General features: G+C 47.8%; 2 protein-coding genes across 3 annotated transcripts; one reads left to right on the forward strand and one right to left on the reverse strand.

The window, feature by feature from the left end:
- Positions 1-466: 466 nt before the first annotated feature.
- LOC6550057 (dynein heavy chain 6, axonemal) lies at positions 467-14463 on the forward strand. Its single transcript, XM_026981649.1, has 27 exons — positions 467-1365; positions 1425-1689; positions 1752-1896; positions 1958-2308; positions 2368-2463; positions 2523-2653; positions 2710-3284; positions 3346-3756; positions 3817-4207; positions 4264-4540; positions 4605-5219; positions 5275-5727; positions 5788-6611; positions 6674-7268; positions 7324-7473; positions 7540-8779; positions 8845-9024; positions 9101-9367; positions 9421-9606; positions 9668-10017; positions 10072-10213; positions 10271-11274; positions 11330-11510; positions 11562-12313; positions 12375-13443; positions 13504-13974; positions 14036-14463. The coding sequence occupies exons 1-27, from the start codon at positions 595-597 to the stop codon at positions 14390-14392; spliced, it is 12249 nt and encodes a 4082-aa protein (XP_026837450.1). The 5' UTR covers positions 467-594; the 3' UTR covers positions 14393-14463.
- Positions 14416-23026, reverse strand: LOC6550058 (xenotropic and polytropic retrovirus receptor 1). 2 transcript variants are annotated; one of them, XM_015155300.2, is made up of 7 exons: positions 22764-23026; positions 19457-19620; positions 18983-19381; positions 16341-17316; positions 16113-16282; positions 15914-16047; positions 14416-15851 (listed from the first exon to the last, which is right to left on the reverse strand). In XM_015155300.2, the coding sequence occupies exons 2-7, from the start codon at positions 19523-19525 to the stop codon at positions 15575-15577; spliced, it is 2025 nt and encodes a 674-aa protein (XP_015010786.1). In that variant the 5' UTR covers positions 19526-19620; positions 22764-23026; the 3' UTR covers positions 14416-15574. The 2 variants fall into 2 exon arrangements, with proteins under 2 accessions (XP_015010786.1, XP_001977625.1); XM_001977589.3 differs by having other exon boundaries at positions 22760-23017.
- Between the last annotated feature and the right edge of the window lie 130 nt (positions 23027-23156).

Consider the following 23156-nt stretch of genomic DNA (forward strand, 5'->3'; position numbering starts at 1 on the left):
TAATTTTAATGTTTTATGTGAGCAGAAAAAAATGTATCGATTCATTATTATTGTCAAATCAAAAGAAAATAGTTACAAAATACTTTAAATGTTTTAGAAGAATAATTTTTGAACAGGTTTTACAAATTTCTTCAATTACAATAATTACAAGACATTTAAGTTTAAACAATGTAACGTCAACTGGAATGGTTCCTTTACATTTGCTAAAGCTTCCTTGAAAGCTTACAACCTACAACTTGGACTAAAGCTTTCGGGTGAAAGTCCTTGAAAGGATGAATTTGAAATATGAGAAGCCTAGCTTCTTAATTTTAATAAAAATTTTAATACAAAACTCATGAGGGGCTTAAATACCAAAAGAAAAATATAAAAAAAAGAAAAACCTAATGATCCTTAAAGCGAATTAAGTAAACATAAATATTACAGGGTATGTGCAGTTCTGCTAGCAAACAAACTTCCACCCCTTTTCCGGATGTCTGACAACAGTAGACATGGCGACGGAAAAACAATCCGGGGCAACCAACAGCTGTCAGTCGGTGTGAAGCCGATCGAAACCTATCCACATACAGCCGGATTCTCTCTAGCCCGATATCCGGAATGTCCCGCCAGCTGTTTCCCAAGGGCAAGGATAGAGGCACAACCAAGATCAAGATGAAGGGCAAGGAGAAGAAGAAGGAGAAGGAGAAGGAGGAGGACGAGGATGGCTCGCGGAGGGGTCGGGTGCGGAGAAGGAGTAGGCGCCAGTCCGCAGGAGACGACGATCCATCCGAGGGTTTGGTTGACAAGCGCCTAACTGGCGAAGAGCGGCCGAGCAGCATATCCGGGGAACGACTTGGTAGCGATTTCACCGCCCTCACGGATCGCGCCAGCGATGCCAACGATGGCAGCAGCATGGGTCCGGGGGATGACAATGGGAGAAGGGCACACCCTGGCAGTAGCGAGAAGCATAAGAGGTCCTCCAAGTTCCGGCTGAACTTCTCCGTTATGAAATCGGGCAGCATAGGTGGCGGGACCAAGTCGCGCACTGCCAGCACCACAAAGATCACCACTGGGGCATCGCTCATTCCGGATCTGAATCTGATCATCAACCGGATGCGCAACATGCCGGATGACTCGTTCGTCTACATGGACTACATGCTGCCCCACGACAGCGAGTACTTCACGCCGTACAGCCTGCGGGAGGTGGAGTACAAGGATCTGAACACCTACGAACCCTTCTACACCGTCACCCGCCACGGCGTCACCTTCTGGCACTGCTCCGAGAACTTCTTCACCCCGCTGGACCAGTGGCAGCAGGAGTTCAAGCAGTTCCTCAGCATCATCCAGATACGATCCTTCTCCATCTTCCGGCTGTGGAAGGGATTCAAGGTGAGCTTGTGCAGTGTTACTTACTGATATTTGAAATCGTTTCCGGTGTTCTCCTCTAGGTATGGGAAAAGACGATCAAGTGGCGGAAGCTGAACGAGGCACGGGATTTTCTGCAGAACAATCTCTTCATCGTGATCCCCCAGCTGGCCAAAGCGATTCTGCGCATGCGCAGCGATATTGTGCAACTGCAGCGATTGAACTTCGTCAATGTGTCCAACATCGAGAACTGGCATCCGTTCTACTTTCTGGAGATGCACATGCGCATCTATGAGCAGCTGCACAAGACCTTCACCGACTTCCGGGAGTTTATTGCCAAGACGATATGTGAGTTCTACTGTTACTGCTGATACTTTTTACTATTTACATTAATTAATGCGCGAAAATAGTTCGAGCCTGCACGGATGCCATCCAGGCACGTGGCTTCTATCCGGATGACGAGGTCAACTACTATCCATCGCTGAAAAAGATGCGTGAGGCGCACAGCTTTATGGACCGAGCACGGAAGAGGGCCTTCTGCAAAACCCTGACCAAGTGGGAAAACACAGCTAACCTTTCTAGAATTCAGCCTAATCCTAATGCCTCCGCCAAATAGTTTTCTCACCTACTGCGACATGATGGTGTACCAAATGCTGTACCGCATCACGATCAAAAGCTTTGACGATTTGGCCACGTCCTTCGAGGTGCACGACGAAGTTGGTCCCTCGGAGGCGGATATCAATAAACATGATCGGGTGGACAAGCGGATCGAGAAGCAGCGACCACCGGACAAGCCGCAAAGTCCATTCTTCTTGGCCATGTTGCGTCTACTGCCCGATCGCATTGATGTCGAGCCCTCGGAGGATATTATCAGGATTATATTTCAGCGCATCACAGGACTCATTCTGGAGACGGTCCTTGAAATCCACCCGTTCACCACAGATCCCTTCTTTACGCAGTACACTCAGTGAGTTGCATAAATTGTGCATCTAAATTCGTCTTGTTAACTGATTTAAATAACCTTAGACCCTCGATCATGGGACGCCAGGAGGAGGTGCTATACGAAGGTGCTCCCGACTTGCACTACCTACTGCGCGCCGATCAGGGATTTCAGTTTAACCGGTAGGGAATCATTTGTACAACAGTGATGAGCCCCAATAATGAGCCCTTTTCCGCACTAGCAAAAATATGTTCATTCTGATCCGAAAAGCTTATGACAGGGCGCGACTTTATACGCAGAGGTTCCAGCAAATCCGCGAAAACTTTGAGATCGACAATAGCACAGATCCCACGGTTCTCAATACGGAAAAAGGTATGCATATAGAGATATGATTTTTGAGATACCTCATAAAAACCATGTAATTGCAGATCTTCAGATATTGCGAGCATACTGCGATAGATACTGCAACAATGTGCGGGCCTTGGATGGCATCTTGGAGTATGTATTCCTGGGCTTACTGAAGCTCACCCAGACGAACTTCAAGGATACGGTGACGCCGGTTTGTTCCCGACTCCAGAACGTTTTGGCCACATACCTGCCCAAGCTGGCCGAGGAGGAGACCACACGGCTGTACGAAGAGGCACAGGATTTCCATGGCCGGATCTGCTACGAACCACACGAGACTCTGGAGATTGTGGCGCACATTCGATTTCTAGACAAGTGCTCCACCGAACTGGACGAGATATTCAATGGCATCGATTATGTGCACGACCTGTTGCTCATTATCAAGGACTTTAACATACCGATCGATGACGATTCCAAGGAGGATTACATGGACACCGAAGACTATTTGAATAGGACGCGGGAGACGCTGGAGGAGATCAGGGAGAAACGGCAGGATTTCATCAATCGGCTCGAGGATGCCATGCAGGATGACATAGCGGCACTCAAGGAGGAGATCCATGAGGTGGCCATCGAAGCAGTGCAGCCCTGGCTCCTGGATGTGAGTTATTCGAAACAAATTTGCATATTAATATAAGTATATTTAACTTGATTTCCCATAGGCCAATTCCAACCGTTTATCGGTCACAAACAAGTTAGATGCCATGCTGGAACACCTGAACAAATGTCGCGAGACAGCCGACGAGTTCCTGGGCTATCAGAAGGAGTTCCAGATTGACTTGACCATGTACGACGAGATGGCCAGCGGTTTCTATGACATACGCATGCGCCAGAATCTCTATCGCACATGGACCGACTGGGAGGAATCGCTCGCCGAGTGGATTGTCGCGGATTTCAACACTCTCAATGTGGTGGACATGGTTGATCTGAATGCCAAGACGATCAAGAATTGCTTGCAGTTCCAGAAGTATCTGCCAGAAAACAACATAGTCCCTGTGCTGCACAAATCCGCGGAGGCATTCAAGGACAAACTTCCGGTGATCGGTTACCTGCGTAATCCCAATTTGAGAGCCGTATGTTGCACACTCAGATCGATAGTAACATATATAACATGCATAAATCTCTATTCCTAGCGGCATTGGGCGGAGATCGAGGATCTGCTGAACCGCAAGTTCTTCCAAGAGAAGGACATCCTAATCCAGACATACGAGGAGGTGCACGCATTCGACGATGTGGCCATCGGCGAGGCGCTGATGCAAATATCCTCGCAGGCCACCGGCGAGGTGCAGCTGGAGAATATGCTGAAGAGCATCGAAACCACGTGGAAGGAGACGGAACTGGCCATTGTCCCGCACCATGACGCCAAGGACATCTTCATACTGGCCGGCACGGAGGAGTTACAGGCCGTCCTCGATGATTCGAATGTGAATATCAACACGATAGCAGCATCCAAGTTTGTGGGCCCCATCAAGGGCAAGGTGGACGAGTGGATCAATGCCATGGACCAGTTTGCCAAGACCTTCGGTGAGCTATATACATTGATTATGCTTTAGTTCCCTAATCAACGAATGCGAAATCAGAAAGCTGGATGGATTGCCAGGGAGCTTGGATCTACCTGGAGGCCATCTTCGCCTCGGCGGATATCCAGCGACAGCTGCCCCACGAGGCCAAGATGTTCTTCACGGTCGACAAGAGCTTCAAGGAGACGGTCCGCCAGGCGAAGAAGGTGGCGCTGGCACTGCCCACCATGTCCAGCGTGGACGTGCACAAGGTGCTGGTGGAGAACAACCGATTGCTGGATCTCATATCGCGCGGATTGGAGGCGTATCTGGAGGTGAAACGGGTGGTCTTCCCCAGGTAACTAGACATCATTAAAGAAAAAATACTTACGTATATATATATATGTATTAATCCCCTGTAGATTCTACTTTCTGTCCAACGACGAGCTGCTGGAGATCCTGGCACAAACCCGAATTCCTCAAGCAGTGCAGCCGCATCTGCGCAAGTGTTTCGATGCCATCTACCGATTGGAATTCGGATCGAAGGAGGGCGGCGACGGCAAGATGGTGGCCACCAATGACATCGTTGCCTTCCTGTCACCCGAGGGCGAGAAGCTCCAGTTTGGCAAGGGACTGAAGGCCCGCGGAGCCGTGGAGGAGTGGCTCAGCAAGGTGGAGGAGGCCATGTTTGTGGCCTGCAAGCGGTACATGCGATTCGGTTACCAGTGCTATCCGGCCAAGGAGCGCGAGGACTGGTTCCAGGATCATCCCAACCAGGTGGTGCTCACCGTCTCTCAAGTGCAATGGGCCGCCGACATTCATCGCATCTACGAGGGCAAGGAGCGCAATCCCCTGAACATTCTCGAGAAGATGTCCAAGTTTGAGATCAAGTGCCTGAAGGATCTGGGCGCCCTTGCTGCGCTGACAAGGAAGAACATTAGCTCACTGCTGCGCAAGATTCTGTGCGCCCTGATCACCATCGATGTGCACGCCAAGGATTCGGTGCGCATGCTCATCGAAAAGGAGGTCTGCAAAGCGTAAGTGCCAAGTCTGGGTAATGTTGAGCCAAGATTCTAAGATTCAGCCCAACAGATCCGACTTCAACTGGCTGAAGATGCTGCGTTTCTACTGGGCCGATGAGACGGAAACGGTCTACTCCCGCATGGCCGCCGCCAATATTCCGTACTACTATGAGTACCTGGGTGCCGGCGGTGTCCTGGTGCTCACCCCGCTGACGGATCGCTGCTACCTTTGCCTGATGGGTGCCTTCCAGATGGATCTGGGCGGAGCTCCGGCCGGACCAGCCGGCACGGGCAAGACCGAGACCACCAAGGATCTGGCCAAGGCGTTGGCCAAGCAGTGCGTCGTCTTCAATTGCTCAGATGGCCTAGACTACAAGATGATGGGGCGTTTCTTCTCGGGATTGGCCCAATGCGGTGCCTGGTGCTGCTTCGACGAGTTCAACCGCATTGACATCGAAGTGCTGTCCGTGATTGCCCAGCAGTTGATCACCATCCGGACGGCCAAGGCCATGCGGGTGAAGCGGTAACACATTACACATTCCAAGAAGCTAATCCCCATTGACAAAGTAATTATCATCGACAGCTTCATCTTCGAGGGCCGAGAGATCAAGATCAATCGTTCCTGCTGCGTGTTCATTACCATGAATCCCGGCTACGCCGGCCGTACTGAGCTGCCTGATAATCTGAAGGCCCTGTTCCGGCCCATCTCGATGATGGTGCCCGACTACGCACTCATTTCGGAGGTGATTCTGTACTCGGAGGGCTTCGAGGATCCCAAGATCCTGGCCCGCAAGATGGTGCAGATGTACCAGCTGTGTAGCCAGCAGCTCAGCCAGCAGAATCACTACGACTTCGGTATGCGAGCCGTGAAGTCCGTCCTGGTGATGGCTGGAGCACTCAAGAGAGCCTCGCCCAATCAACGGGAGGATATCACCCTGATTGCGGCTTTGAGGGACTCCAATATACCCAAGTTCCTGGCTGACGATGCGATCCTGTTTCGTGGCATCCTTAGCGATCTGTTTCCGGGCGTGGAGCTGCCGGACTCACAGCATCCGCATCTGGAGGCCAGTTTGCGACTGGGCCTGCGGCAGAAGAATCTCCAGGCGGTGCCCACCACCATCCGAAAGTGTTTGCAATTGTACGAGACGATGTGCGTCCGCTGGGGCGTCATGTTGGTGGGTCCCACCGGTGGCGGTAAGTCCGTGGTGCTGCATGCCCTGGAGTTCGCTCTCTCACATCTCTTCGAGAACGAGGTGCAGGACCCAAACTTTCGGCCTGTGGTCATCCAGACAATGAATCCCAAAGCGGTGACCATGAACGAGTTGTACGGCTTTGTGGATCTTAAGACGCTGGAGTGGCAGGATGGCTTACTGGGCCTGGCGGTGCGAACTGCCACGACGGTCGAAGGTAATGATTCCCTCCAGAGATTCCCTTAGACTCCAAACGATCTTGCTAAACTTCCGATTCAGATGAGATTCACCAATGGATCATGTGCGATGGCCCGGTTGATGCGGTATGGATAGAGAACTTGAACACGGTGCTGGATGATAACAAGATGCTGTGTCTGGCCAACTCGGAGCGCATCAAGCTGACCGCTTGGATCCATATGCTCTTCGAGGTGCAGGATCTTCTACAGGCTTCGCCTGCCACCGTTTCCCGCTGCGGCATGGTCTATGTGGATCCAGGCGATCTTGGCTGGATACCACTGATCGACACCTGGCGGGAGGTGGACATGAAGTACAAGCTGCCCGCTCCACTGGCCGAGTTCTGCTACCAGCTCTTTGTGGGCTACTTCGACAAGGCGCTGAAGATCGAACGGAAGCGTGCGGTGTACACCATCCACCAGGTGCTCGGCTCCAAGGTACGACTGTGCTGCGAGCTGACCTCTTCCCAGTTGGAAGCGGTCAAATGGTCAGCACTGGGTGAGGAGCGGGGCAAGGAACTGGTGACCAAGATCTTCGCCTGGGCGGTGCTCTGGGCCATTGCCTCTAATCTCAAGGATGCCGAGAAGATGTCCTTCGAGGAGCAGTGGAGCAAGGCGATTGCCCAACATCCAAATATGATGTGAGAATGTTGGCTTTAATTATTACCAAGTTATACATTCCCAATCTCCGCATAGCCTTCCCAACTTCACCTTGTGGAACTATCGCATCGACCTGGAGAAAATGGACTGGGGCAGCTGGATGGATATCATGGCCAAGTTTATCTTCGATCCGGAAACTTCTTACTACGACATGCAGGTGCCAACGGTGGATACAACCAAATATGGGTAAGCCACCTATTGTCACCAAATACATGATTGCAAAAGAGTAATCCCCTCCCAAATCCCCTCCAGCTATGTGTCCGATCTGCTGTTCAAACGGGGCATGCCCGTAATGGTGACTGGAGACACGGGCGTGGGCAAAACTGTCCTGGCCATCAGCTGCATGAAACGCCTGTCGCAGGGCAATGTCATCCCAGTGATCCTCAACTTCTCCGCCCAGACGAGTAGCATGCGCACCCAGGAGATGATCGAGGGGCCGCTGGAGAAGCGCAAGAAGACCCAGCTGGGTGCACCGGTGGGCAAAACCGTAATCGTTTTCATTGACGACGTGAATATGCCCAAGCTGGATACCTACGGAGCCTCGCCGGCCATTGAGTTGTTGCGCCAATTCCTCGACTTTAAGGGATTCTACGATCGGGAGAAGCTCTACTGGAAGGAGATCCTGGACGTGGTTCTGGGCTGTGCCTGTGCTCCGCCTGGAGGAGGTCGAAATCCGCTCACTCCGCGCTTTGTTCGCCACTTTGCCTTGTTCTCTTTGCCGAAACCGAACGAGGAGACCCTAACCCAGATCTTCAATGGCATCCTGCGGGGCTTCCTGCAAACGTTCTCCTCCGCAGTGAGAGCTCTCTCGGAGCCCATGGTGAATGCCTGCGTGGATGTCTATATGCGGGTGGCCACCGTAATGTTACCCACACCGGATAAATCGCACTATATCTTCAATCTGCGCGATCTATCCAAGTGCATACAGGGTATCCTGCAGGCGAGCAATCTGCACTACAACCAGGAGAACCAGATACTCCGCCTGTTCTACCACGAGACCACTCGTGTATTTCACGACAGGTTGATTAACTTGGAGGATAAGAGCATTTTCAAGACCCTGATGAAGGAGGTATGCTTGGACCACTTTAATCGGCCGGTGATCAATGAAAATGAGCCACCGATCCTCTTCGGGGACTTTATGGTCTTTGGCAAGCCGAAGAACGAGCGCATCTACGATGAGATCAAGGATCATGCAAAGCTGGAGAGCGTTCTCAACGATTACATCTCGGACTACAACTCGGTGGCGGTGGGCAAGCAGATGAAGCTAATTCTCTTCCAGGACGCCATGGAGCACACGGTCCGCCTGGCGCGACTTTTGCGCAGCGATCGCGGCAATGGACTGCTTGTGGGCGTGGCCGGAATGGGAAAGCAATCGCTCACCCGGTTGGCATCCCATGTCAACGAGTACAACTGCTGGCAGATCGAGATGCGACGCAACTACGACCTAAATGCTTTCCACGAGGATCTGAGGGTCCTCTACCGCATCGCCGGAGTGAGTGCCTCAGTTGCATTATCCAAGTTTCATTGGCAACATTTTCCATTTTAATCTGCCAACAGATTGAAAACCAACCGGTGACCTTCCTATTGATAGACAGTCAGATCGTGGAGGAGGAGTTCCTTGAGGATATCAACAACATCCTCAATTCCGGCGAGGTGCCCAATCTATTCGAAGGCGATGAGTTCGAGAAGATCATCTTGGACGCTCGGGAAGGATGCAATGAGACCAGAAAAGATGATGTGGGTATACCAACACGGCTTATATACTCACATATCCTGGATAAACCCCACCTTTTATCTGGTTTGTCTGGTTTAGCCCTGCACTCGCGATGACATCTACAAGTTCTTCATCAACCGGGTGAGGAACAATCTGCATGTGGTGATGTCGATGAGTCCAGTGGGCGATGCCTTTCGGCGCAGATGCCGCATGTTTCCCTCGCTAGTCAACTGCACCACGATCGACTGGTTCACCAGCTGGCCAACGGAGGCCCTGTACTCGGTGGCCCTCGGATTGCTCACAAAGATCGCACCCAAGATGGAGGATCGCGTCTCGCTGGCCAGCACCACCGTCTTTATGCATAAGGTGAGTGATGTTTCTTCGAGGGAATGCTCAGCTACAAACGTAATCCCTTCCAGACTGTCGAGGATGCCTCAGTGAAGTTCTACAAGGAGATGAAGAGGCACTACTATACCACACCCAGCAGCTATCTGGAGTTGTTGAAGCTCTACCAGAATCTGCTGAAGATCAAAAACATGGAGATTATAGCCAAGCGAAAGCGAATCGCCAATGGCCTCAACAAGCTACTGGAGACCAATGAAGTGGTAAGTAACTAATCGCCTTTATCCATAGAGGGTAGATCCCTAATCCTTTTCCTTTCGTTAGATCGCTGTGATGGGAAAAGAGCTGGAGGTGATGGTGCCCCAGCTGGATGAGAAATCCGCCATGATGAAGTCCCTGGTGGACAATTTGACCAAGGAGACCAAGCAGGCGGATGCCGTGAAGCAAAGCGTGCTAGAGGACGAGATGAATGCCAAGGAGAAGGCAGCGGTGGCCCAGGCGATATCCGAGGATGCCGGCAAAGACCTGGAGATTGCCATGCCCGCGCTGCGCGAGGCGGAGGAAGCACTAAAGGGTCTGACCAAGGCGGACATCAATGAACTGAAGTCCTTCACCACGCCGCCGGCTCTGGTGCAGTTCTGCATGGAGGCCGTGTGCATTCTGCTGGGCGTCAAGTGAGTGGGTTGTCCATTTCCAATTCCTTTATCCGCTTATTTTGCCCTTTGCAGACCCACCTGGGCATCCGCCAAGGCCATCATGGCGGACATAAACTTCATCAAGCGGCTGTTTGAGTACGACAAGGAGCACATGAAGGAGGACACCCTGAAGAAGGTCAAGAAGTACATCGACCACAAGGACTTCGTCCCGGCTGTACGTTTACTTACATAGCTTGCAGAATACCTTGGGTAACTATCTCGCTATTCACAGAAATTCGAAAAGGTCTCCAAAGTGGCCAAGTCGATGAGCATGTGGGTAATATCCATGGACAAGTTCTCCAAGGTGTACAAGGTGGTGGAGCCGAAGATCAAGCGAAAGGAGGCTGCCGAAGCGGAGCTCAAGGAGGTGATGACCGTGCTGAGGCAGAAGCAAAAGGAGCTGGCTGCCGTGGAGGCCAAGATCCAGGGACTTCGCGATAGTCTCGAGGAGAAGCAGCGCGAGTTCCAAGTCATCCAGGACAACGTGGACTTGACCTACGGCAGGATCAATCGGGCGGGTCGCTTGACCTCCGCCCTTTCCGACGAGCAGGTGCGCTGGCGTGAGACGGTCAAGTCCTTAACCGGAGATCTGGCCTGTGTGCCCGGCGATGTCCTTGTGGCCGCCGCCTGTGTTGCCTATTTGGGGGCCTTCTCGCACGAATATCGGCGGGACATGAGTGCTCTGTGGGTGACCAAGTGCCGTGAGTACAAGATTCCCTCCAGTCCCGAGTTCAACTTGCTCAAGGTGCTGGGCGATCCGTACGAGATGCGACAGTGGAATGTGGACGGCCTACCGAAGGACAACATATCCATCGAGAATGGCATATATGCCACCAGGGCTCTGCGCTGGGCCCTGATGATCGATCCTCAGGAGCAGGCCAATCGCTGGATCCGTAATATGGAGCGGGCCAATAATCTGCAGGTTATCAAGATGACCGACTCGACCATGATGCGGGTGCTGGAGAACGCTGTGCGCCAGGGGTATCCGGTGCTGCTCGAGGAGATCAACGAGACCATCGATCCCAGCTTGCGGCCCATCCTTCAGCGAGAAACCTACCGATTCGAGGGTCGTACCTATTTGAAACTGGGCGACATGGTGATTGACTATGACGACAATTTCAAGCTGTACATGACCACAAAGCTGCCCAATCCTCACTACCTGCCCGAGGTGTGCATCAACGTGACCCTGGTCAACTTTCTGGTCACGGAGAGCGGCCTGGAGGATCAACTGTTGGCGTGAGTAATAGTATTGAAAGCATTTGAGCTCCTACAACTCCAATCGTTACCCAAGGGACATTGTGGCCATCGAGCTGCCCGCCATGGAGATCCAGCGTAACGATCTGGTGGTCAAGATCAACTCGGACAAACAGCAATTGCTGGCGCTGGAGGACAAAGTGTTGAAGTTGCTATTCAACTCCGAGGGCAACATTCTCGACGACGAAGAGCTGGTGGAGACACTGAACGATGCCAAGGTGGGTTCCTCCTCTCGATTGAAATGTTGTATCCATCATACTCCATTATAGGAAACGTCGCTGATCATTGCCGCTCGACTGATTGACACTGAGGAGACGGAGAAGGTCATCACCGCTTCCAGGGAGCGCTATCGCATCCTGGCCTCACGTGGAGCCATCCTCTACTTTGTGGTCGCAGGCCTGGCCGAGATCGATCCCATGTACCAGTACAGTCTGAAGTACTTCACCCAGGTATTTTGCAATGTCCTGCGACTGGACCATCCCCCTCAGGCGGTGGAGGTGCGCATTTCCACTCTGATGACGGACGAGCTGAAGGCCATTTTCGATAACATATCCCGCGGCTTGTTCGAGAACCACAAGATCATCTTTAGCTTCCTGCTGGCGTTGTCGGTGGAACGGCAAGAGGGTCGGGTTAGCGAGGAGGAGTTCCTTTTCCTTTCTCGCGGCCCTGTGGGTAACATTCGGCCAAAGACTCAGCCGGCGAACATCAAGATGAGCCAAATCGAATGGGATTCATGCATCTTTTTGGAGGACAACTTCCGTAACTTCTTCAGCGGATTTACCGACGAGCTGGACAAGCCCTTCTTCATCGAAATGCAGGAGAACAAGGAGGTCTTTGACTTCGCCCAGACGAATCAGCCGCCAACGGACAAGTGGAACAAACGACTGAGGGTCTTCCACAAGCTGATGTTTATCTCCGCCTTCCGAAAACCGAGATTCCTGCTCAACGTGGTCTGCTACCTTCAGTCCACCGTGGGCAAGTACTTTACCGAGGCATCAGGAGGCACCCAGCTGAGCTCTGTGTAAGATCTGCCCTACTCCAATCTCTAGAAAGCTTTGTTATTCTTGCATACCCTGTCTTAGCTATTTGGACACCTCGGCTGTAACGCCATTGATCTTTGTGCTGTCCACCGGATCGGATCCAATGTCTGGCTTCCTCAAGTTCACCACCCAAATGCAGTTCACCGACAAGTACTACTCCATTTCGCTGGGCCAGGGCCAGGGACCACTGGCGGAGAACCTGATCGAGAAGAGCTTGCGTATGGGCCACTGGGTGTTCCTGCAGAATTGCCATCTGGCCACCTCATTTATGCAGACGCTGGAGACGATTGTGCGAAACCTGACACTGGGCATCACCAAGACGCATGCCGATTTCCGACTCTATCTCTCCTCCATGCCCATCCGAACGTTCCCGATTAGTGTACTCCAGAATTCGGTGAAGATCACCAACGAACCGCCGAAGGGTATCAAGGCAAATGTGTTTGGGGCACTGACGGATCTAAAGGCGGACTTCTTTGAGCACCACATCCAGAATGGCAATTGGCGGGCAATTGTCTTTGGGCTGTGCATGTTCCATGCGGTTTTACTAGAGCGCAGGAAATTCGGACCGCTGGGATGGAACATCACCTACGAGTTCAGCGAGAGCGATCGGGAATGCGGCCTAAAGACCCTCGATTTCTTCATCGATCGGGAGGTTCTGGATGAGATACCCTGGGAAGCCATACTCTACATCAACGGGGACATCACGTGGGGCGGCCGAGTGACGGACTACTGGGATCTGCGGTGTCTGCGCACCATTCTGACCATCTTTTCATCGAAGAGGATCATCCAGCCGGACTACAAGTACTGTCGCGGTGATAGCTACTATCGGGATCCGCGCAAGAAAACGCTTGGCGAATACTCAACCTATGTGCAGGGCTTTCCGGTCCTCGAGGATCCTGAGATCTTTGGCATGAACCAGAACGCCAACATCGTGTTCCAGACCAAGGAGACGTCCTTCTTTATCAACACCCTGCTCCTGGGCCAGCCGAGATCCGCCGCCGACGAGGGCCAGGCTATGGAAAACGAGATCGCCCAGCAGACAATCGCACGCATCCAGAAGGCGCTGGCCACCAAGATTAAGAGGGAACCCATCCACGACACGCTCTCTGTGGTAAGTTATATGGTGCCTTACGAAATGGTGGTCCAGTCTTGATCTCCCTCCTTTTCCCAGCTGGACGCCAAGGGTCAAGTGCCATCGCTGACCATTGTGCTGGTCCAGGAGATCGATCGGTTTAACATCGCACTGGGCATCATTCACGACAGCTTGGTCAATTTGTCCAAGGCCATTAAGGGCCTGGTGGTGATGTCGGAGGAGCTGGAGAACGTGTTCAAGGCGCTGCTGTCCAACCAGGTGCCCGCGTCCTGGGCCAAACGGAGCTTCCTCTCGATCAAGCCCCTGCCCAGCTATATATCCGACTTCCAGCGGCGCATCGACTTCATTCAACAGTGGGCGGAGAACGGAGCACCTCGCTCCTATTGGATAAGTGGTTTCTTCTTTCCGCAATCCTTCCTCACCGGCGTCCTGCAGACATACGCCCGTCGCCGTGTCCTGCCCATTGATTCGCTGAAGATCGACTTCGATGTGTTCGAAAAGGAACTGGTGCAGCAGGACTTCTTTGAGATGCACATCAACAACATGAATGTAAGTATCTACAGCACAGATTAGATTTGTATTTCCCACACGAATTCACCCCACCCCACAGGACCAAAAGCTATATGGCAACCTGGCGGAGTGCACCGATGCCGTCATCAATGTGCATGGGATCTTCATCGAAGCAGCTCGCTGGGATTTGAGCAAAGGCGGCCTATGCGATGCCAACTTTGGGGAGCTCTTCTGTCGGATGCCGGTGGTGAGGTTCAAGCCGTGTCTGGAGATTTCCTCGACGGTGCGCTATGAGGCGCCGCTCTACAAGACCCAGCAGAGATCCGGTGTCCTCTCCACCACGGGCCATTCGACCAACTTCATACTGGCCGTCCTTTTGCGGAGCAAAAACGATCCGGAGTTTTGGATAATGCGGGGTACAGCTCTGGTGTCCGCTGTATTGGAAAATATTTGCTAGGTCTAGATACAATTGGCAGTTATTGTTTTTTATGCTGCTTACTTAAAGTCGTCTTTATTTCGTTTCATGTTCATTTTCCGGTACTTTCTGCTAAGGTGTACAATACATATTTGTTATGTGTGTGTGTGTGTGTTCGGGGACATTAATTAATTATATTGATTAGGGTCGTAATTTGTGGATTAGAATGCAATTAGAGTGGTGTTTTGAAAATCCCTACAGAAGGCTCTGTAATATTTACATGCCTGCCTTAGAAATCTTTCATCGCATAAATAGTTCCGATTTCGTATCAAAAGCGCTTTTACACATAAGAATAATTTATTTTACAAGGCAAACAAGAGCTCAAAATGCGAGCTGCTACTTATGGCAAAAATTGACAAAGTCTTCATTAATATCTGACGAGTTGTTCTTAAGCCTACGTGTATATAGTTATGTAGACGTCTGTGCTATTCGTATATACAACATTGCACTTTTGAAGTATGTTGATCAAATCTACTTTGGAGTTCTAGTCCTTGCACACGCACACACACACACACAAAGATACACACACACACAGCGAGAAGAACACACACAGACACTACCATACGTATACTATGTACAATTCCTTTCCGGCTCAGCTTTAGTTTAGGCTAATGTTTCAGTTTAAGTTTCGGTTTGGTCACAGTCTATGTCGTATATCAATCAACAGGTGGACAAGCAGATAATGGATAAGGCAGACCTAACAAATAGACTAACGATAAACATACACAGATTGGATTGATAAAGGAATGTGGTGGCTGCAGTTTCATTTTGTTCGCCTTTTCTAAGTACTAATACTGCCGTTCTCTACTCCAATTTTTGTGGAAGGTATGGATTTCGAATTTGGAAACTTGAAAGTGTCGCTTAGGGGCTAAAGGTTAAGGGTTACGGGTTACGGGTAAAGGTATAGGTTTGGTCTTTTCGTTAGTTCACCGCATACATGGAATGCTAAATTAGTTAGAAATCTTATGCACTAATTATTGCTGGACATTGTCTCTTTCTCAATTTTAAGTACTTAGTCACTAAATATACAAATTAGCTAAACAACGAAAAAAAAAAAAGTTACGAAAAAAAAGTGTGTAAATTGAATTATGGATACATTTTCGTATAAGACGTTCCGCAAAATCGTTCATTAGGAAGCACAATTCGGTGGGCGGCGATCGTCGCCTACAATTTCTTACTGTCCATATCGATCCTGAGATCGGGCAGCGATCCGCGCGTCTGCAGCAGGCTCCGCTTTTCTGGATCCTTGACCTTCTTGGGCTTAGGTCGGTTCGTCTTCGTGTAGCGATTGATCACACCATCAGACTCGTCCATCATGCGCAGGATGAGCGCCTGGTCGGAGGAGTCCAGCGGCGCTATCGAGATGTCTCGAACGGCTCGGAACTTACCGCAGTTGTTCAGATGCTCGTTCTCTAATCGGAAGAAGTTCCACACAAAGCGCCTAAAAAGCAACACTTTTAGTAAAATACTTGCACAGATTTAGACTTAGGAATGAGCACTTACCGGAATACCTCCAGGATGCCTGTGATGGAGGTCATTATGTCTGAGCTTACGATTTTCATCTCAGTGAGGTAGAAAGACAGCGCCCAAATAAACCGTAGCGCCAGATCTTCCACAATGGCAAAGTAGTAAAAGCCCTGAAATTTAAGAATTCTCATTTATATATGTTTCTAAAGTATTTACTAGTACTTATTTAACTTACCGTCGATGAGTAGACAACCTCCTCACGTAGGAAAGTATTCTCGCCAGCATTCTTGTCGAACAGACCCCAATCCATTTTGATATCCCACGTGTAGGCGTAGCAAGAGGACACAATCGAGGCGATAATCCACAACCAGGTATAGGGATTATCAAATGTGCTGTCATAGTTCGCTAAGGAAACAAGCCTGTTAAACAATATATATACTTCAAAAGCAGTTGTGAAACTTACGACTGTGAAAGCTCTTGAGGGTGGCGAAAATCACCACCAGGAAGGTGGTGGAGTATTTGCCAGCATTCACCAAATGAGGAAAAGCCTCCCGCGAGTCCCGATATCGTCGCAGGCATTGTGCAAATCGGAACCAGGCGGGCAGGCAATTGACAATCGGCCGGATGATAAAGTCCTTCTCCATGCAAATAGAGGCATCCCTCGCCTCCGTCCAGTTGCCATTTGTGAAATAGAAGCATATGAGATACTCGAAATCGAGGATCGCTGTAGCCAGTGAGTTGAGCTGATCGCCCAGCCAGAAATCCGCGAAGCCCACATGAAAGAACGGTGCAGACAGACATCGTCCCGTAATCCGCCACAGCCAGAATCGTGCATCGTGATGGAGCACATGGAACGGATTGGCCAAAAACAGCACCATAATCAGCGTAAGCGTAAGCGGATTGATGAACGCCGGAATGGCCAAGCTGGCGCTATACAGGAAGCTCAGCATGCTGAGTGTCCAGATCACGCCGAAGATCGCCGCCAGTTCCATGAGATGCTGCTCGGATAGATGATTTCGCGGATCCAGCTCGAAGATGAGTACATGATTAACGCCAGAAGACCGCCAGCCGTAGATGTTCACGCCGATGAGGAAGATGAACTCAATAATGAGCAGGGGACCGCGGTAGAGTCGGAACGTGACCTTTAGGTTCTCGCCACTGATCTCATGGAAGATGGCTGACAGCACCACCACAATGCCCAGCACTATGAAGCTGCCGGAGAAGAGGCCCACCTTGAAGGTGGTCCACGGACTCTGTTGTTCGCCCAGCGGTGGTACTCGCAATCTCTTCATCGCTCGCTGCCGATCGCCGCCTTCCAGTTCGCCGGTGACCGTCGTCTCCGTTTCATTGATGATGTTGTCGATATCCTTGTTGGTGAAGAAGTGCGAGGCCTCTACATACTCCTGCCTCCATTTGGCACCGCTGTCCACACGCAAGAGCTGTCACAGAATATACAGATTTAAACTTTTAGAATACGCAATATATAATTATATATATATATAATATATTCAAATACTTCAAAATCCGATTAAGATAACTTGAGTTATGGAGTTTTGAACTTCAGCCTTGGGACATTTCTTGAATTGTTTTGATTTTGTACAACATTATACAACAAAAAAGTACAAAAATTATAAAAAAAAATAAATTTCTAAATTTGAATGCAGATTTTTAGAGAATTGCGCCAGAAACATTTAGAGGTATGCCACATAAAAATTCGATTAAGATAAGTTGAGTTATGGAGTTTAGAACTTCAGCCTTGGGTCATTTTTTGAATTGTTTTGAATTTGTACAACATTATACAACGAAAAAGTACAAAAATTAAAAAAAAAAAATTATTTCTAAATTTGAATGCAGCTGTTTAGAGAATTGCACCACAAACATTTAGAGGTAGGCCACGTCGAAATCCGATTAAGATAACTTAAGTTATGGAGTTTTGAACTTCAGCCTTGGGACATTTCTTCATTTTTTTGAATTTCTACAACATCATAACATCACAAATGACAAAAAATTAAAAAAAATTAAATTTCTAAATTTGAATGCAGATGTTTAGAGAATTGCACCAGAAACATTTAGAGGTATGCCACGTCGAAATCCGATTAAGATAACTTAAGTTATGGAGTTTTGAACTTCAGCCTTGGGACATTTCTTCATTTTTTTGAATTTCTACAACATCATAACATCACAAATGACAAAAAATTAAAAAAAATTAAATTTCTAAATTTGAATGCAGATGTTTAGAGAATTGCACCAGAAACATTTAGAGGTATGCCACGTCGAAATCCGATTAAGATAACTTGAGTTATGGAGTTTTGAACTTCAGCCTTGGGACATTTCTTCATTTTTTTGAATTTCTACAACATCATAACATCAAAAATGACAAAAAATTAAAAAAAAATTAAATTTCTAAATTTGAATGCAGATGTTTAGAGAATTGCACCAGAAACATTTAGAGGTATGCCACGTCGAAATCCGATTAAGATAACTTGAGTTATGGAGTTTTGAACTTCAGCCTTGGGACATTTCTTCATTTTTTTGAATTTCTACAACATCATAACATCAAAAAATGACAAAATTTAAAAAAAAAATTAAATTTTTAAATTTGAATGCAGCTGTTTAGAGAATTGCGCCAGAAACATTTAGAGGTATGCCACATAAAAATCCGATTAAGAGAAGTGGAGTTATGGAGTTTGCAACTTTAGCCTTGGGTCATTTTTTGACTTGTTTTGATTTTGTACAACATTATACAACAAAAAAGTACAAAAATTAAAAAAAAAAAAAAATTTCTAAATTTGAATGCAGATTTTTAGAGAATTGCGCCAGAAACATTTAGAGGTATGCCACTTCAAAATCCGATTAAAATAAGTTGAGTTATGGAGTTCAGAAATTCAGACTTGGGACATTTCTTTCATTTTCTACAATATACATACATAGAATGCTATAGTCGAGTTCCCCGACCCTACTATAAATTTGTATTATTTATTCCTCACACGAAATGTGTTTTGTATTCTGCGCCGCAGACTTAAGTTATCTAGTAATATATATCCAAAAATCTTGACTAGGTCAAGGCTGAGTAATGTCTCTGCGGCTGCCGTAAATCAGACTTACTTTATCGTGCTTCTTGAGTATTTTACGAAAGCCGGTGTGATTCAGATTCTGATAGTTCTGCAGGAGGATCAGACTGAGGTAGAATTCGCTGAAGGCCAACTTCAGTTCGCGCGCCTTGCGATCCGGCAAGGCAGCATGCCGTTTCTGGCCCTTGGACTTCTTGGCACTCCGCTCCGACTCCTCGATGGAAGTCTTCAGTTCGGCATTCAGGGTGGCAAACTTTCGCGTGGCTTCCGCCAGCTTCTCCGAGTAGAACGTGTTGATCTTCTTCAGCTCCTTGTCACAGTAGTGAAAGAAGTTCTCATCGAAGTTAGCGAAGTGCCGCTTCAGCACGTCGTCCTCGACGCTTTCCACCGATGGCGCCTCTTCCACGGCCAAATACAGCATGGCCTTCATTTCCTGCGGCACAAAAGTAGAGTTGTCAGTTGGTTTCTTGGTTCATTTGGGGTTCTGCCATTTCGAGCCAACACTCACCTCATAGTTGATGTATTGTTTGCGCCACTCGGGCGTTATGTGCGCCGACAGGTGCTCGGCAAACTTCATGGCTAGCGATTCTTCTACCTGCCTATTCTAGGGCTAGCTCTCTAACCAGTCCAGAGCGGATCCGTTCCGTTGATCAGCGCTGCAGTGGAGCGCGTCTGAAACGATAGCATTGAAAAGTTGTTAAGGGCACTTCCGGATATCGTATCCGTACTACTTAAAGCTAGCAAAGTGTATTAATAAAAAATAGCCCAAGTGGCCACAGAGGGCTTAAGTAAATAGAAAAAACATCCAACAAGAGCGATTAAACCGTAGTACGTACATTTCAAGATTAGGAAAGATGTATTTTCAAGTGATTCACCACCCAAATAGATCTGTTTTCGCTGCGAATGAGTAATGTGTGGGGTTTCGACTCAAGTCAGCAGTGCTCGAGGAACATAGAACCAATCGCCCAGCTTTCTCCGCCGGTAATTTAACGGATGAGTGAGCGGACTAATGGATAATGGCTCAAATCAGTGCAGTAGCTAATCGGGCGTATTAACTATACAACTACCGGCGATCATAAATTGAACGATGGTGGGTGTCTGGTTTTCCCAACTGATAAGCACCCAAGCTCCGAAAAAATATTTGTACGCATAAGCAATAATATAACAATTATTGGGGTCTGTGCCACTCGACTCTTTACAGAATACATCTAGATATACATATGTACATACGTGTATATGTACATAGCCATATCATTAACGGGGCCCGCATAACGAGTTAAGCAAATTGGAAAATTTCGTCGCCAGTTCAAACAGCAAACGTATAAGATACAGATAGAGATCTATGTAGATGGGACACTGTTTTAATCAATTGCACAAATATTTGCGTCGCCAACTGTTGCTGTCGCATTTGTTGCCATTTAAGAATCTCATTTCATGGCTGCCCTTCCTCGATTTCTGAACGGAACTTCCGTTCACCCTAAAGCTACACCGGAAAAATGCACTTAGGCTATTGAAATATTTCCTAACCATGCCAAGAGTTGAAAGGCTTTTTATTCAGTTTTGATCATTAATTAACCACCTTGATAGTGGGCGAATGTATTCGTAACTACATCTTCGTTATCTAAATCTAATTATCAATATTTTCAAGATAGTCAAGCGTTATAAAAAAGGTCTCTTTGGGTTCCGTTTAATTTTTATATTTTCTTATAATTATCAATTATATGACAATAGATATTAAAGAAAGACCTCAACGTACTTTATCATAAACTTTCTTTTCATGTCGGAAATTTAGAATTTAAATATATCAATAAGGAGCCCAAAACATAAGTCTCTTTGATATTAATAGCCCAATCCCTTGCTGATTTATGGAAACAAATTGATTGATCACCAATGCGTAGGCTGTTTAAGTTCTTGTTGTAGATCTCAACCAAATGCTGATTAAATGGAAATTGCAAAATTTATTATCAGGGGTACGAGTATATCTAATTGAACCTAATGCGATTTTGATTCACTGACACGGATACGCTGATAAAGTTTCCCCTCCTGAGTTTATTGTCATTCCCAGCTGAGGAACCCAGAAGAAGAGCGGTCAACACCTGGGCGATAATTGATGAGGGGATAGGGGGTCGCTGGAGGGGGTGACTCTGGGTGGCGGTCAATTAACGTCCACAGTGGTGTCTAAAAATAGATTGGCTCGCTGATTGATTAGACCATATACCCATCCACCTTCAGCCATCTAATAACGAGCAATGGCAATCGTAATGGATTATACTCGAATGTAGGTGTTGTCTCTGATCGATCGCCATTGCCGGCGAATCTGAATCTGAGTTATCCCGGCCATCTCAGGGCTGCGCCCCTATCGCCATAATCGCCGCCGTTCACAGATTTCTCTTCTCCTGTTTAATTGGCACTGATAACGAACCGACTGGCCTGCGACAGGGCTTATAAAACATGAGCTATTACCGTTTAAAAAACAGCTGACACACAAAGCCCTATAATCGCCAAGGCATCGCCGGAACACATCGACGACACACGTAGACGCAAATATTTGATCAATAAAACAAGAATGGAGGGTTTGTTCAGGTTTAGGGGGACTGCAAATACCCTCACCCACAGCTAATTGTTCGAATTTTCTAGATCTTTTGTGCATTATGAGGCGCAATCTGCAGCAATCGCTTTGGGATTATCTAAAAAAACAAACGGATTGTGTACTATCCTTTCTATGACGTGATATAAAATCAAAACTAAGATTTTCAGTTATTCTATCCACCAGATTTTCACACTGCAAGATTGCAACTAGGGAACATAATGAACAGCGAAAACACAGAACTAAGGAAAGAAACAAAGAACTACTATAGGCTGATTTTCACTTGATCACTTATTACTTCAGATAATTTATGGGAAAGCTTGTAAGTGCGGAATATGCAAAATATTACATACATATCTTTGTACTGAAAAACAAACAAGCCAAAGATAATTTAAACGTATATTACCTTTATCACTTCCCCTTTATGTAAACATCTTATGGAACATCTATAAGCTCATAATATAACACTGTTGTGTGGCGTTCATTTAAAATGAATTATCCAATGTCAAGTTATTTGTGTTTCATTCGATGGTTTACTGCATATTCACTGTTCATTTTGAGATCTTTAGCTTATCGATGTGAAACCCCCAGAAAACAGATCTTAACTTAAATAACACACTTTTTAAAATAAACAAGTCAATGCCAAGTTAATTGGCTTAAATCGATGTTGTTCCACACTTATATGCACTTTCCATATGGAGATCGCGATTTTTTTTTAGAAATTAAGCTCTCAGAAATTATAAATCAAACATAAATAACAAACTTTTGCACTACTAAAACTGAAATCGAATAAGCTACTGCCAAGTTACGTGGGTTAGATTGGTTATAGATCATAGTTTGCAAACCTCTGCTGGCAGTGATAATGCCCAGTTGGGAAAGTGAAATGAAAACAGCGTTTTGAAGCAACTAAACTGAACTGAATCGCTGGATGTTGGATTTTGATGTTCGTTGATTTTCGCCAGGGGCGTGAGCAGCGAAGGGGGCGTGGCGGCACAGCGTCAATTCGACTTGTCTTGTGATTTTCGCTTCACAATTGGACAAACGAAGCGCAATTGGAGGCACCCAGTCTGAGATTATCGGATGCTTCGATGATTGGGTGTGTGGATGTTTGGATGTTCGGATGTTGGCATGTTTGCATGTTTTGCGGGGACGTTTTTGGGGACTGACTTTGTGGGGGATTTTGTGGGGTGGGAAATGGCAGTTCAATTACATAAAATTACATACATACACTGCAGTTTGCACTTGCAGTTCGTCCGCAGTGGGGGAATTTGGCTATTCTAACATCGCAAGCTGCTCCCACTGGCCATTACTAATTGTCAACAGTCGCTGATTTGTTAAGTACACTGCTTATCACCGAAATAGCGCGCATATCACTAAAAACTCAGACGACGACGAGCGAAATGCGAACGCCAAACAACAACAAAGAACTGAACAAAAAATACCCAAGTATTGGTAAACACGCGCGCTACGCGGACGCCAGTGTTGCACAGCGTCCGAGCAGCGCTGTTATGCACGATCACTGTTAAAGTTGCAGAGAGTATTTTTCACTGTTCTGTGATTAAAATAAGGTGTTATGAAAATGTATTCATTAGATAATGTTCCATTCTATTTTATTACTGAA

This window comes from Drosophila erecta, unplaced genomic scaffold, assembly GCF_003286155.1.
Source record: "Drosophila erecta strain 14021-0224.00,06,07 unplaced genomic scaffold, DereRS2 tig00000126-arrow-pilon, whole genome shotgun sequence".
Classification (NCBI taxonomy): Eukaryota; Metazoa; Arthropoda; class Insecta; order Diptera; family Drosophilidae; genus Drosophila; species Drosophila erecta.

Excerpts from the sequence above, each read along its gene's own strand:
- LOC6550057 (XM_026981649.1), top strand. The coding sequence starts at position 595 with ATGTCCCGCCAGCTGTTTCCCAAGGGCAAGGATAGAGGCACAACCAAG. Across the intron at positions 2,309-2,367 it reads TTCTTTACGCAGTACACTCA|ACCCTCGATCATGGGACGCC; the intron begins GTGAGTTGCATA and ends AAATAACCTTAG. Across the intron at positions 5,728-5,787 it reads AAGGCCATGCGGGTGAAGCG|CTTCATCTTCGAGGGCCGAG; the intron begins GTAACACATTAC and ends TATCATCGACAG.
- LOC6550058 (XM_015155300.2), bottom strand. The coding sequence starts at position 19,525 with ATGAAGTTTGCCGAGCACCTGTCGGCGCACATAACGCCCGAGTGGCGC. Across the intron at positions 19,382-19,456 it reads AACAATACATCAACTATGAG|GAAATGAAGGCCATGCTGTA; the intron begins GTGAGTGTTGGC and ends TTTGTGCCGCAG. Across the intron at positions 15,852-15,913 it reads GGCATCCTGGAGGTATTCCG|GCGCTTTGTGTGGAACTTCT; the intron begins GTAAGTGCTCAT and ends GTTGCTTTTTAG.